Source organism: Bos indicus x Bos taurus, chromosome 16 (assembly GCF_003369695.1).
Source record: "Bos indicus x Bos taurus breed Angus x Brahman F1 hybrid chromosome 16, Bos_hybrid_MaternalHap_v2.0, whole genome shotgun sequence".
Classification (NCBI taxonomy): Eukaryota; Metazoa; Chordata; class Mammalia; order Artiodactyla; family Bovidae; genus Bos; species Bos indicus x Bos taurus.
Window position 1 is genome coordinate 52,236,063 of NC_040091.1, and position 13,427 is coordinate 52,249,489.

The 13,427-nt window shown below is 47.7% G+C and overlaps 1 protein-coding gene across 3 annotated transcripts in view; it reads right to left on the bottom strand.

The window, feature by feature from the left end:
* KAZN (kazrin, periplakin interacting protein) overlaps positions 1-13,427 on the bottom strand; it is a 1,334,539-nt gene that overhangs the window by 517,745 nt on the left and 803,367 nt on the right. The window contains exons 1-2 of one of the 3 annotated variants that reach the window (XM_027565343.1): positions 8,056-8,193; positions 7,686-7,926 (exon numbers count right to left, since the gene is read on the bottom strand). In XM_027565343.1, coding sequence (XP_027421144.1) covers positions 7,686-7,911 — 226 coding nt within the window. In that variant the 5' untranslated portion in view covers positions 7,912-7,926; positions 8,056-8,193. Of the gene's footprint in view, positions 1-7,685; positions 7,927-8,005; positions 8,194-13,427 lie in introns of those variants that run through there. The other 2 variants (XM_027565342.1, XM_027565341.1) reach the window with 2 other exon arrangements.

The window sequence follows — 13,427 nt, forward strand, 5'->3', positions numbered from 1 at the left end:
ATTGGAGACCACTGAGGTCACTAGGAGAGAACCTAGGAAAGGGAAATGTATGGCTAGAAGGGAGAAAAACAGGACTGCAGGATGCCAGGCTTGCCTGGAACCATCCTTCCCAAGGCAGAAAGCATACAAAGTCTAGGGAGTAGGAGGCCCCACTCCCTGGGTAAAGTTGGTTCTTTCCATTGGTGACGAGTGACCCTTGGGTTGCTAACCTTGCGAGTAGGACCCAATTCTCTCTTTGGCAGTTAACCTCACACCTAAGGGAGAGGTATTTCTCTTACCACAAGATGAGATGCAGCTTTTATCTCTGGGTAGGGAAGATCCCCTGGAGGAGGAAATGGCAACCCACTCCAGTATTCTTGCTGGGATAATCCCATGGACAGAGGAGCCTGGCGGGCTACACTCCATGGGGCTGCAAAGAGCCAGACACCACTTAGCGGCTGAGCATGAGCATGAAGATTTCACATAAGGACCCAGAAACTAACATCAGTTTAGGGAAACATAATAAAAAATGGACTACAAGATTGTAGTTTCTTCAATCTTCCTAACGGACAAGGCAAAAGATGTTTCTGGTTTAGAAGACAATACAGCTTTAAACAGCAGAGAGATTTGATGGGTTTGAATTCCTGGATCAGTCACTACCAGCCAAGTGACCCTGAGCATCAGAGTGGGATGAGTTTAAGAGAAAGGACTCCAGAGCCAGAGCTTGGTTACTTAATGGCCCTTTGACAAGTCATAGGTCATTTTTTGTGCCTCAGTTTTCTCATACATAAAACGGGTGCAAATTGTTGTTGCTTAGTCGCTCTACGTCACGTCAGACTCTTTGCAACCCCATGGATTATAGCCCAGAGGCCTCACTGTTCATGGCATTTCCCAGGCAAAAATACTGGAGTGGGTTGCCATTTCCTTCTCCAGGGGATCTTCCTGACCCAGGGACCAAACCCATGTCTCCTGCATTGGTGGCAAGTTCTTTCCCACTGAGCCACCAGGGAAGCCCCAGATCCAGTGGTACCTGCCACATAAGTCATTACAAAAGTTAAGTGCATAAATTCAGAAAAGCATTTCCAACAGTGCCTGTCTCCAAGACTATGTCAAAGCTTGCTGTCCTCATCCCCATCGCAGTCAGTGCTATGTGGTGGCAGACGGGTGACTTAACTTCTCTGAATCCCAGTCAGTTTCCTCTTTAGAAAAATGGTCATATTAGTTGTCACTTCACTGGGCTCCAGGCACAGTTATGCATGTGAGGCATCAGGAAAATACTTGACATGTTGTAAGTCTTTGTTGTTATTATTTATTGAAAAGTTTGACAAAGCACTGAAGCTAGTTCTCCTTTAGTTCTACATGACACTACCTGCCTTCATCGAAAAGAAGACTCCATGGCATCAGAACACCACGTGCCTTGAACACCCAGCGTCTTGTAATGTACCCAAGAGGTGAGCTCTGACAACTATAATGACGTGCCAAAGGTGAGTGTAAAGTATTAGCTCTGGACCCACCTTCCTTTAGAGGATACTATGTTCTTAATGATGCACGGTACTTCTTAATGATACACATCACATACTTCAATCTGTAGAGCTGAGACAATATTGGGAATGGAGGTTCTTTATGTCCCCTTTCCCTCCAGCGCTTGCTTTGGTGGAAGAGGAGAGGTTGGGGAAGCTGGGCAGGCGGCTCCCCCTCCCATTTCTCTCCATCCTCCCAGCCTGACTCCCCATCACAGAAGGTGCAGAGGCCTCGGGGGTGCTTTGCTTGCAGACCTGCCTGTAGCAGGCTCCATCTGAGCTCTCGTGCTAGGGTCTCAGTTCATCAGAGGGTAGAGGGGACAGGGGCTTTTCATAAGTGGGACCCAAAGGTCCAGCAAGGCCAAGTCAACAAAGACACTAAAACAAACTGAGAACCCACGATGTCCCACCACACAGAAGCCACCTGCTCTAACAGTTGTGCTTGCCAAACTCATTAAAACTATATTCAGCATCTTTCATGTTTCCAGCAGCTTAGGATTCCAAGGGAGAAGCAAGCATGTCTACAGCGCACAGCCTTGAGTCTGCCACCTAGATCTGAGGTGCATCAAACCAGCAAGGATGTTACAGACTCATTCAACCACATGGGGAGGAAGAAAAGATTCCTTTGCCTGGATTCCCTCCAGCTTCTTCATAGTCAAGATGGGCCTGGAAGGGGACCTTGAGGATGGTGACGTGGGCCAGCAGGATGCTAACCTGTCCTGAGCTGTCAGGTATCATCTGCCACGATAGATGGTCACTCTCTTGGGTTGGGAAGATCCCCTGGGGAAGGAAACAGTCACTCACTCCAATATTTTTGCCTGGGAAATCCCATGGACAGAGGAGCCTGGTGGGCTACAGTCTGTGGGGTCGCAAAGAGTTGGACACGACTGAGCACACACACGCACACGTGCTCCTGGCTTCAGAGAAGCTGTCTTTTCCTAAATGATTCCGCCTGGAGTTTCTCTGCCTGCATTTCAGATGACTAGGGCATTGCAATGACTGCCGGTGGTGGCACCCCTTGTTATCCCATGTGTTACTCACCCTAATATCCAGCCCAAACAGTATGGACTCATTTTCATTTACAAGATCACTTAAAAACCCATTCCTTGGCCTCAGCAGGCAGAACAAGTTCCACTCTTGCCTGATAGATGGCAGGGGGTAAGATGCCAAGCACTAATGCTCACATAAACCCATACTGGCAAAAGTCTGAAAAACACTGAGAAAGTCATGTGATTTCACTTGCCTTTGCTACATAACTCAGGAATAAATATAAATGAAATATGCAATGAATATGGCCAGGACCCCAGGCTCGACCTTCTGGGCCCCATATGACTTGCATGGTGAACCGGCAGCGTTCCAACGAGCATTCCCCACCTGCCAAGTCCATCTGCTATGAGCTCACTGGCAGCCAGGAAGTCACAAATTATAACCTACAGGATTCCTCAAAAGTGCCAGCAGTCTTGGGGAGTAGAGAGGGTGAAGGAATGGAGAAAACACGCCTTGTCTTACATGGGGAGGATGTGTGATTAGGCTCCTATTATAAAAATCAGATTGGCTCAGACTTAGATCAAAAAAGTTTTGAAAAACCTCAGTCAATCCTGAAATGCTGGAAGCATGAAATTAACCAGAACTAGAAACTTTACTTAAGGGGTCCTCTAAAGGCATTTTCCAAAGACAGTACAAAGATAGTAAATACTAGGCAATCAATAACTAATTTCATTCACACTGTACTGATCTGTACGTAATTTCTTGGTGACCACGCACAGTGATTTTCAGGAAGAATTTTGAAGTCCCATCTCATGACAGCTTACCAGATTAGGAAAAGACAGACAAGTCTCCTATAGCCCATGGATATGACTGGAAAAACCAAGGCATAGGTTCTGGATGAGCTCTGTAACTTAGGGGTGAGCCAAGAGAAGTCCCCAAGATTCCACTGCGCTTAGTCTCATCCTCTCTACCACATGAAAATTCTCTTGCTCAAAAAAGATAAAAGTATACTTGAGAAAACAAGAGTACACAGAGGCAGAATGAAGTGGGAAGGGGTTGCCAAAAGACAGAACTCATTTTGCAAAGCAACAGTGTCTAGCGTCTCCGCAGACTATTCACACATTCAATTCAGTCCCAAGATAATTTATGCTTCACCAATGGGTTTCCAGTATTATCATAATGCTAGATAAGAGCCATCAGACCTGAAGTAACAGTCTATTTTAATGCCTAGGGAGAAAAAAAAATAAAACTTGCATCTATTTATGGAAATTTACAAAGGTGTAAGAAAACGACCCTTTTCCCCATCCTAATCTAACTGATGCAGTAGACAGTAAGCCCTCAACACCCACGAAGATGCTATGAACATTTCCACTTACTTAGGCATATAAATACAACTATTTCCTTAAAAAACACAAAAATCATGGCAGTAGGTATGCATCCTACTGAGCATAGGTATTTTATGTTATATACAGCTAAACACTTATTTGCATTGGGTACACTGGAGCTTAATTGTTTTATTCTATGCACAGCAAAGCAATCAATTGAATCTAATATTAGCCATTCATCAGATAAAACATTTTCAGAGAAACAAACTGCCATATTTTCCCCTCAAAGAACAGCAAGTATTTTAAACACATTTCCCAGAGATGTTACGCTGAGGAAAACAGCTTAGAAACGTTACTTTAAACAAATCCATTCTCTGGCTACCAACAACAAGACAAATTGGAACAAATGCTTGGCTCTGTTCTTTCCAAGCCTCCTTCTGTCCACCTGTCAAAGGCAGTCGTGACCTCACCAACCCAAGAGGCAGCTTTGGAGCCTTGAGAAGAGCCACCCTGCACGGATGCCCTGCGCTCCGCATGCCAGCATCCTCATTAGGGATTATCCGACTCACTTGAAGCTGGGAGAGAGAAGATGGGCTGGCTGCCAAGCGTACTTTCAACACAGATTCTGAAAGAAGATCCTGCAAAGTGTCGAAAGCCCAGATTTTCAGCAGTTCACTTTCCAGACTCCGTTACGTAGCAACCATGCCCGCTCACAGAGGGTACCAACCAAGGTAATATTTTGTTTAAATGACACACTGCATTAACTCTCTAGGAAAACCCAAGTTTTCTTCATCGACTTACCTACTATCAGATATCCTCACTGGAACAAAACGTACACTGGTGGATTGGTGAGCTTGTTTAATTCATCAAAAATAAAATTTTAACAAAAGTATCTGGAAATGGATCAAAGAGCTTTTCAGCAGGAAGAGCAAAAGATGACTCTTCCTTGTAACCATTTGTGCTAATATTATTAAAAGGACATTAACATGCATTTCATATGTGCATAATGCCCTCTAGTTAAAGATACCGTATACAGTTGCATGATAGAGGATGAGATGGATGGATGGCATCACTGACTCGATAGACATGAGTCTGAGCAACCTCCAGGAGTTGATGAAGGACAGGGAAGCCTGACACGCTGCAGTCCATGGGGTTGCAAAGAGTCAGACACGACTGAGTGACTGAACACTTGCATTTTGAAAGATACTCATTTCATTCAAACTTTTGATTTGAAAAGTGATAACTCAATAACAGTAAATACTCATGCGCTTTGAGCCCATTGACTTGCACCAACCCAGACAAAATTAGAACAGAAGACTGATTCAGAAGAACAGTCAGGAACCCTCAGGAACTGAGCTCCTGTGAGCCTTCCTAGAGGTATGTTACAAAGAAGCATAAGAAAGCCAATCAAAAAAAAAAAAGAAAGAAAGAAAGAAAGCCAATCAACCACACTTTGAAATTAACCCAAGAAAGCCCAGCGTTTCCCTTTAGGAATAGGAGAGCACTAGCAGAAGACACTAGCAGACCACCTCTGCAGAAGGTTTCTGTTCCAGCAGAATGCTGCCACATGTCATGAGAACACAAAGCAAAACAAAATAAAAACAAACCCCAAAACACTCACAGAGGCTAAATAATGCAAAAGTGCTGTATGAAGAAATGGTTACTATATATAAGCAAATGATGCCCCACTGAATGCATATGGGGGTCTTGTTTTCTTTTCAACCATCACATCAGTTTAAATTGACATCAATTTAGAGGGCTATGTGGCCAACCATTAAGCTGAGTTAAAATCTTCAACATTTTATTTTCTGATTATAAAATCATTAAACTCTCCCAGTAAAGGTTTTGAAAAATACCAGTGGTACACAGAGGAAAAATCAAGACCATCCTTCATCCAGCCACCCACAGACAGCCCCTGGCCAGGGGAGGCACGCGTCTCAGAATATGAGGGAGCTGCCGGTTTTGTGTGTTTTTAGGGATATCAAGAGATCCAAAAGCCATTTCCATTTCCACAGCCTTGTGCATTTTTGTAAGAAAAAAAGAAAGAGGAAACAGCCCCCGATTGCTCCACTGCAACAATTTAACCATCAGCTAAGTATCACAGTTTCCAAGTTGAGTGTGTAGATCATTGTGGCCCGACCTCCTAGCGTGCTCAGACTGCACTAGACCCAGGACTCAGATAAAAGCCACTTAACTTTTCTTTGGCTGAGAAAGGGGCGGACAGTGGGAAATAAACCAGCATTGTTCACTCTGCTTTACCGTGGCTTTTGATTCTCAGCAAAACGTCAGTTCTCTGCTATTTTTTAAGGCTGGAAGCATCCCTGCTGATAAAAAGTAAAGCCTGACCAGGAGTCTAACTTCTCTTTTTTGCCCAGGTGCCAGCAGAGAGCATCTTCCACACACAATGACATAACAAGGGACAAATGACAGAATAACCAGATATCCACCTTGAAAACTATGCAGCAAGCACCATTCTCACAACACCTTCCCACCATGACGTCATGCTACTTTGGTACCAAATTATTGCCCCAATTCCTAAGACTCTTGACAGACTCCGGAAGTACCAAGTTAAGATATGAGTTGAACATAAACTGCTAATGTTCAAGCTTAACATCTCACACCAGAAAAAAAAAAAAAAAAAAAGCATGCCTACTGCAGGAAGGTAAGGAAGAAACAGAAGCTGACAGAGAGAAGGCATTCCTATGAAACCAGACTTGCTCGCTCTCTCTCAATACTTAGAAACCTTTGAAATAACAATAAAACCAGAAAATCCTTCTGGGCCACTGGTACCTCATATTTCATCAAGTGACATATTTACACAAGTGACCCTCCTAGACTGGATTTTTTTTTTTGGTCACGTCCAGGATTTCAGCAGTTTAGTTTGCAATCAAATGATATTAATAATCAGTGACAACTTTTCTTAAAGGGCAATTAGACAAAAAAAGAAAAGGGAAAAAAATCCTGAAAATCCATTCTGCACTTCTAATTCACAGAAAACAAACAGTATGGATTTTTCTTTTTTTTTTTTCTTTTTGATGCTTCCTCCATCTTTTAACCCTTGTATGAGGGTTTCAGAGCTTCATCACTGTCAGTGTCAGCACAGACTGTCCTTTTTCCCCTTCTCCTAACTGCAAAGAGTCCCTTCAAGCAGCAGCTACCTGGAAACCCACCATCTACGACGCCTTCATTTCGCCAAGAGCCCATCACTCAGCCTTTGAGGTCTAAGATTTCCCCCTGGAAAGTGCTCTCAGTGTTTATATTTGCTGGAAATTTAAACTCCCTGCTGAGCACAGCATCTACTGTTGCATTGATATAATTCCACTGCCTGCGCGATCTCAAAAGGGGAGAAAATAAAGTCCAGATGCAATCGAGACAAGGGATTTGGCATCCGTGGAGAAAAGTGCAAACCAGTCCAATCCTCTACCCCAAACGCGGCAGCAGAGCCTGGCGCTCCCTCTTGGGCAGTCGTTCCAAGGAAAGGAGCCTCTGGAACTGGGGGGAAGCTGTGGCATTCACCCCTACAAAGGCCCGGGCATGAAAAGTTTGCCCACGGAGCTGGGGGCTGTGTACCATCTAAAGGGCACTTTCTGCTGCCGAGGGGTACCCGCCGGCTGCGCCTAGCTTGCGCTGGCCAGGGCCGCCGTGACCGTGTGAACCCGTGCACGCTGCGCCCGGGTTTTCGTTAATGACAGCAGACTGCAACTCCCAGCGCGGGAGCAGTACTGGCCACCGCCGGGCGGAAAGGGTTACAAGCCACAATGCAAGGCGGTTTCGCCGCGGGCGTGGGGGGCAACGAGTCCCCGGGCGCCTCCGGGTCCGGTCCGGGTCTGGCTCGCTCGCCTTTCCTCCGCCCCGGGCGCCAGGCGATCCCTACCTTGCGCGCTGTGCTGGTGGTTCTCCATGTTCGCCGCCGCGGAGTCCGCCGCCGCCGAGGCGCTGGCCGCCGCTCCCGGGCCCGGGCCGGGGCCGCCGCCGCCGCTCAGTTCCGCCAGTCTCCGGTTGGTGGCTGTGAGTTCGGCTCGCAGGTTGGTCACCTCCTGGCTGGCCGACTGGACCGCCCCATCGATGCGGAGCGCGAGCTGCTTATTGTCTTCCATCATGCTCAGGATTTTGGCCTGGGGGCGAGAGAGGTGACAAAGAGCTGCATGATGCGCGGGGATTGGGGGGCGCGCGGCCGGGCACCCCCGGCTCTACCTGTTGGGTCCCCCGCGGCCCGGCTTCCCCGAGCCCCGACCCCCAGGCACCGGCAGCGCCGGCTCCTCCGGCGCAGGAATGACAGCGGCGCTTCCAGCCCGAGCCGCGGCGGAGCGAGGCGGAGGGTTGGGGAGGGGGGAAGGGGGGAGGAGAAAGAGGAGGAGGAGCAGAGATCGCCGAGACCCCGGCGCGGAGAGCGACTCGGAGAAGGACACCGCGCGCCGCCCGGCACTCTTTCAATGGAGCCTACCATTCGCCACGCACTCGGGAGGGGGCAGGGACCCGGGGCGGGGGCGCTGCCTCGGCCTCCCGCGCCCCCCACCTCTGGGACACACCCCCTCGTGGGGCGGGTGCGGCGGGCGGTGGCCCAGCGTGGGCCGAGGTGGCGCCCCTGGCGAGGCGTGGGGGGGCGCCTGTTCCCAGGCCCGCTCTCGGTCCCCTCCCTGGAGCGGTGGGGCGGCCCCCGCCCTGGCGAACTCGCGCCTTAGCGCGGGTGCAGGGACTGGGGAGGAGGTGGGTGCTTGGGAGAGAGGGGTGCTCGGAAGAGGGGCCCCGGAGGGGAGCAGAGATGGAGCTCCGGGGGAGGGGGCTGCTTGCTCGCGCTCTGGAGTGGAGTTCTTGCTTAGCTGTTTCCTTCAAATGCAGCTGGGAATGTTCAGCGGGGAACTGGGCTACTGCCCCGCGTGCCTCTCACTGTCCACCTCGACCCTACTCCACCCCACTCCACCTGCACCTCCAGCGCCCCAACCTGCGTTGTCCCCCCTTCCTCCGAAGGGTCTCCCTTTCCTTCCCCAGGGTGGATCACTGGCCCTGTGGCCTCCCCACCGCCCGGCACCGGTGGGTGCATAGATCGGTGGCTTTAGCCAGTCTTAGGCTTCTTAGCGGGGCTAAATATTGGGGGGCAAAAGGAATTCGGCCAGGAGAGAAGTCTGGAAGGCTCCTTGGGGCTTCCCTCTTCCTCCCCCTGCTAGGAGTGTGGAGGCCCCGCTGCCTCAGTTTACATCGCTCCTTCTTCCTGGGAGAACAGAGGTAACCTTAAAGTTGATACACCCATCAAGTGCCTCTTTCTCCTGGAGGAGCACAGGCTTTGCATTTTTCACTGGGGCCCTGGATTCCAGCCACCAGACCTTGTTACCATAGCAAGCTTCGTTCCATGCAAATAGGACCATTTAAAACAGTCAGTGTAACCGGAACAACCGAACAAGCTCGCACCGCCATTCCAGCTGGGTCAACCTCAGGAGGACAGTTCAGAGTTTCTGGAGCTGAGGGTCTTCTGCACGCCCTGGAGGTTGCTCACCCTCCAGATTCGACAGCACTTGTTGGAAGCCTATTGTGTGTAAAGTACTCAGGATGCATTGTCATCTCTTTGAAGAAAGGATTATTGTTCCCAATTTGTTGCTGTTCATTCACTAAGTCGCCTCTGACTCTCTGCGTCCCCATGGACTACAACATGCTAGGCTTCCCTGTCCTTTACTGTCTCCCAGAGTTTGCTCAAATTCATGTTCATTGAGTCCGTGATGCTATCTAACCATCTCATCCTCTGCCGCCCTCTTCTCCTTTTCCCAGTTTAAACATGAGGAAACTGAGGCTCTGGGCAGGGTAAGCAGTTTACCCCAGGGACCCACAGAAATCAGGTGACAGCAGGACTGGGAGTGAGTAGTCATTTGATCCTAGTCAGCCTCACGGTGCCTCGGGTGCCGGGTGTTTCGTTTTGTTTTGTTTCCTTATATGTGGAACCGTAAAAACCAGGACAGGGAACCATGGCATACTGCAGTCCGTGGGGTCGCAAAGAGTCGGACAGGACTGAGCAACTGAACAACAATTAAACTGACTCTTGCTCTGTCCCCCTGTGAGTACTAACAAGCTTGTGTAAGAGGGCAGGACAGTATTAATGGAGCTGTGACAGCAGACTTAAGTTTTTACTCTGTACACACTACTCAGCTGACTGGCCAGCTGGGTCTTGAACCCCTGACCTTAGTCTCATTAGCACAACTTCTGACCCACTGGACCAACAAAGGAACTTAGACTACTTGGGTTTTGGTAAACCAGGATTTCGTTCTTTGAAGTATTTCAGTTTCATTATGGAGGAACCATCAAAAATAGAACTTTGTGGGTCTTCAAAAAGCAGGTGTGTGTTATGTGCAGCCAGTGTGCAAAATGGTTTGCTTCTTTAAACACTTAAACATAGAACTACTCATAAGACCCAGAAATTCCACTCCTGGATATATACCACAGAGATAAAACAGATATTCAAACAAAAATTCGTTCACAAATGTTCACAGAAGCATTATTCACAACCGCTGGAAGGTGAAGCCACCCAAATGCTTGCCAGCAGATGAGTGCATAAACACTTTGTGGCTTATCCATACAATGGAACACTCCTCAGCTATGCAAGGGGTGGAGCGCTGACACGCACGACAAGGTGGGCGAGCCTCAGTACATTCTGCTAAGTGAAGGCAGCCTTAAACTGTGCGGATCACAATAAACTGTGGAAAATTCTGAAAGATGTGGGAATACCAGACCACCTGACCTGCCTCTTGAGAAACCTGTATGCAGGTCAGGAAGCAACAGTTAGAACTGGACATGGAACAACAGACTGGTTCCAAACTGCAAAAGGAGTATGTCAAGGCTGTATATTGTCACCCTGCTTATTTAACTTATATGCAGAGTACATCATGAGAAACGCTGGGCTGGAAGAAGCACAAGCTGGAATCAAGATTGTTGGGAGAAATATCAGTAACCTCAGATGTGCAGATGATACCACCCTTATGGCAGAAAGTGAAGAAGAACTAAAGGGCCTCTTGATGAAAGTGAAAGAGAAGAGTGGAAAAAGTTGGCTTAAAGCTCAACATTCAGAAAACTAAGATCATAGCATCTGGTCCCATCACTTCATGGCAAATAGATGGGGAAACAGTGGAAACAGTGTCAGACTTTATTTTTGGGGGCTCCCAAATCACTGCAGATGGTGATTGCAGCCATGAAATTAAAAGAAGCTTACTCCTTGGAAGGAAAGTTATGACCAACCTAGACAGCATATTAAAAAGCACAGACATTACTTTGCTGACAAAGGTCCATCTAGTCAAGGCTATGGTTTTTCCAGTGGTCATGTAGGGATGTGAGAGTTGGACTATAAAGAAAGCTGAGCACCGGAGAATTGATGCTTTTGAACTGTGGTGTTGGAGAAGACTCTTGAGAGTCCCTTGGACTGCAAGGAGATCCAACCAGTCCATCCTAAAGGAGATCAGTCCTGGGTGTTCATTGGAAGGACTGATGCTAAAGCTGAAACTCCAATACTTTGGCCACCTGATGCAAAGAGCTGACTCATTGGAAAAGACCCTGATGCTGGGAAAGATTGAGGGCAGGAGAAGGGGATGACAGAGGATGAGATGGTTGGATGGCATCACTGACTCAATGGACATGGGTTTGGGTGGACTCCGGAAGTTGGTGATGGACAGGGAGGCCTGGCGTGCTGTGGTTCATGGGGTCGCAAATAGTCGGACACTACTGAGCGACTGAACTGAAGGAAGCCAGACACAGAAGGTTACATTTTGTAGGATTTCATTGATATGAAATATCTAGAGTAGTAAATCTATGGAGACAAAGCAGATTTGTGGTTACCAGGAGTTGTGGAGAGGGGAGAGTGTGGAGAACTACTTAACAGAGACTGAGTTTTATTTCGGAGTGATGAAAACGTTTTGGAACTAGAGAGAGGTTGTGTTTGCACAACATTGTGAATGGACTAAACGTTATCTAATCGTTCACTTTAAAAAGATTGATTTAAGTCTTCCCTGTTGTTCTAGTGGTTAAGAATCTACCTTGCAATTCAGCGGATGCCGATTTGATGCCTGGTCTGGGAGGATCCCATATGCCATGGGGCAACTAAGCCCGTGAGCCACAACTACTAAGCCCACTCTCCCTACAGCCCATGGTCTGTAACAAGAGAAGCCACCACAATGAGAAGAGTAGCCCCCGCTCGGCCACAACTAAAGAAAGTCCGAGTGCAGCAACGAAGACCCAGTGCAGCCAAAAATAAATAAATTTTCTAAAAGGTTAATGTTGTGTTTTATGAATTCTGCTTCAATAAACAAAAGTATGTATGCAGATACCAAAAAGAAAAAGAGGAAAGGGGTATCCTGGAAACAAACCTTCTGAGAAAGCAATTAAGAGCCGCTCTTCTTGAAGTGCGAAGGACAGGGGAGCCTGACGTGCTACAGTCCGTGGGGTCGCAGATCCGGACACGACTGAGTAACTGAGCAACAACTTCTTGAAGAGCTGTGTGTATACTAGAGTGCACATGTGTGTGTGCTCACACCTCTGTACAACACTCATCAGCACGCGCAGCAATTGACCTGTTTACATCTCTCTCCTACTTCCCTGAGAGCCCTGCGTGGGAGGAGGAGGGTGGTCATTTATTTACCTGTTATTTCTCTTCACATCCTTGCCACCTAGCCCATAGGAAGCGCTCTGCAAATGAATGTGTGAGCGGTTTGTACAGTAAACAAACTGACCAAGTGTTACTCATTTTCTACTTCAGTGAGATTATCCCCACGCACCAGAATCTTCAAATCAAGTCAAAACAAAACAAGCCACACCCCAAAATCTAACCGGGAGAAAAGAAAGCAAAGACCCATTCCTTGGGCACCTTCTCACCTCTCTCTGCCCTCCTCTTCCCCAACTGTGGTACAGCCACTGAACTTGCAAGAAACTCTCCTTAGAAACTCCTGGGGTGCCTCCTAGGATTTTAAAGAATTTTATTTTTTGAGATTTGTTTTCTAAATACGAAAAAAAGGAGCTTTTCCCAGCTGTGTCTCCTTACGTTCACGCACATGCAAAAAGATCAGATCTCAGACAGAAAACCTGAAATTAATTACCCTCTAGAATCCACTTGATTTAAACTGAAAAGCTTACTTAATCTATCTTCCCCACCCCCTCCAGCTTCCACTGGCACTTGTACCTAGGTGATCTCAGGTAACAAAACAGTCACAGAATTCGTGTCCTTTTCCACTTGCCTATCTGTAGGGCAAATATGCACTTACAATTCATTTCTTGGGAGACACATACAACCTGTTGGGTGATGGGCTTCAGATCTGTCATCCATAAAACGCTCTGGGATTCCCAACTATGAGAATTTAACAGTACTGTGTGTTCTGTTTCAAGATTCTCCCTTCTGTATATTCCTAAAGTAGACCCCACCTCCCACCCCAGTAAACTGATGTTAAGAACCAAGCTAGAAAATGTGTTCACTGTATAGGGACCTGATGCTATTTTCCCAGCGTCGCCATCAGCCAAAGCCCATCCAAGGGTCGGGCAGTGCAGCGGCCAGTATGCACCGAATGTCTGCTCTGAGCAGCGTGAGCAAACTGTGCCGTGCACTTTGGATGCCTGTCAAAGCTTGCCTGAGCATTTTGGAAAGTCTGTAAGA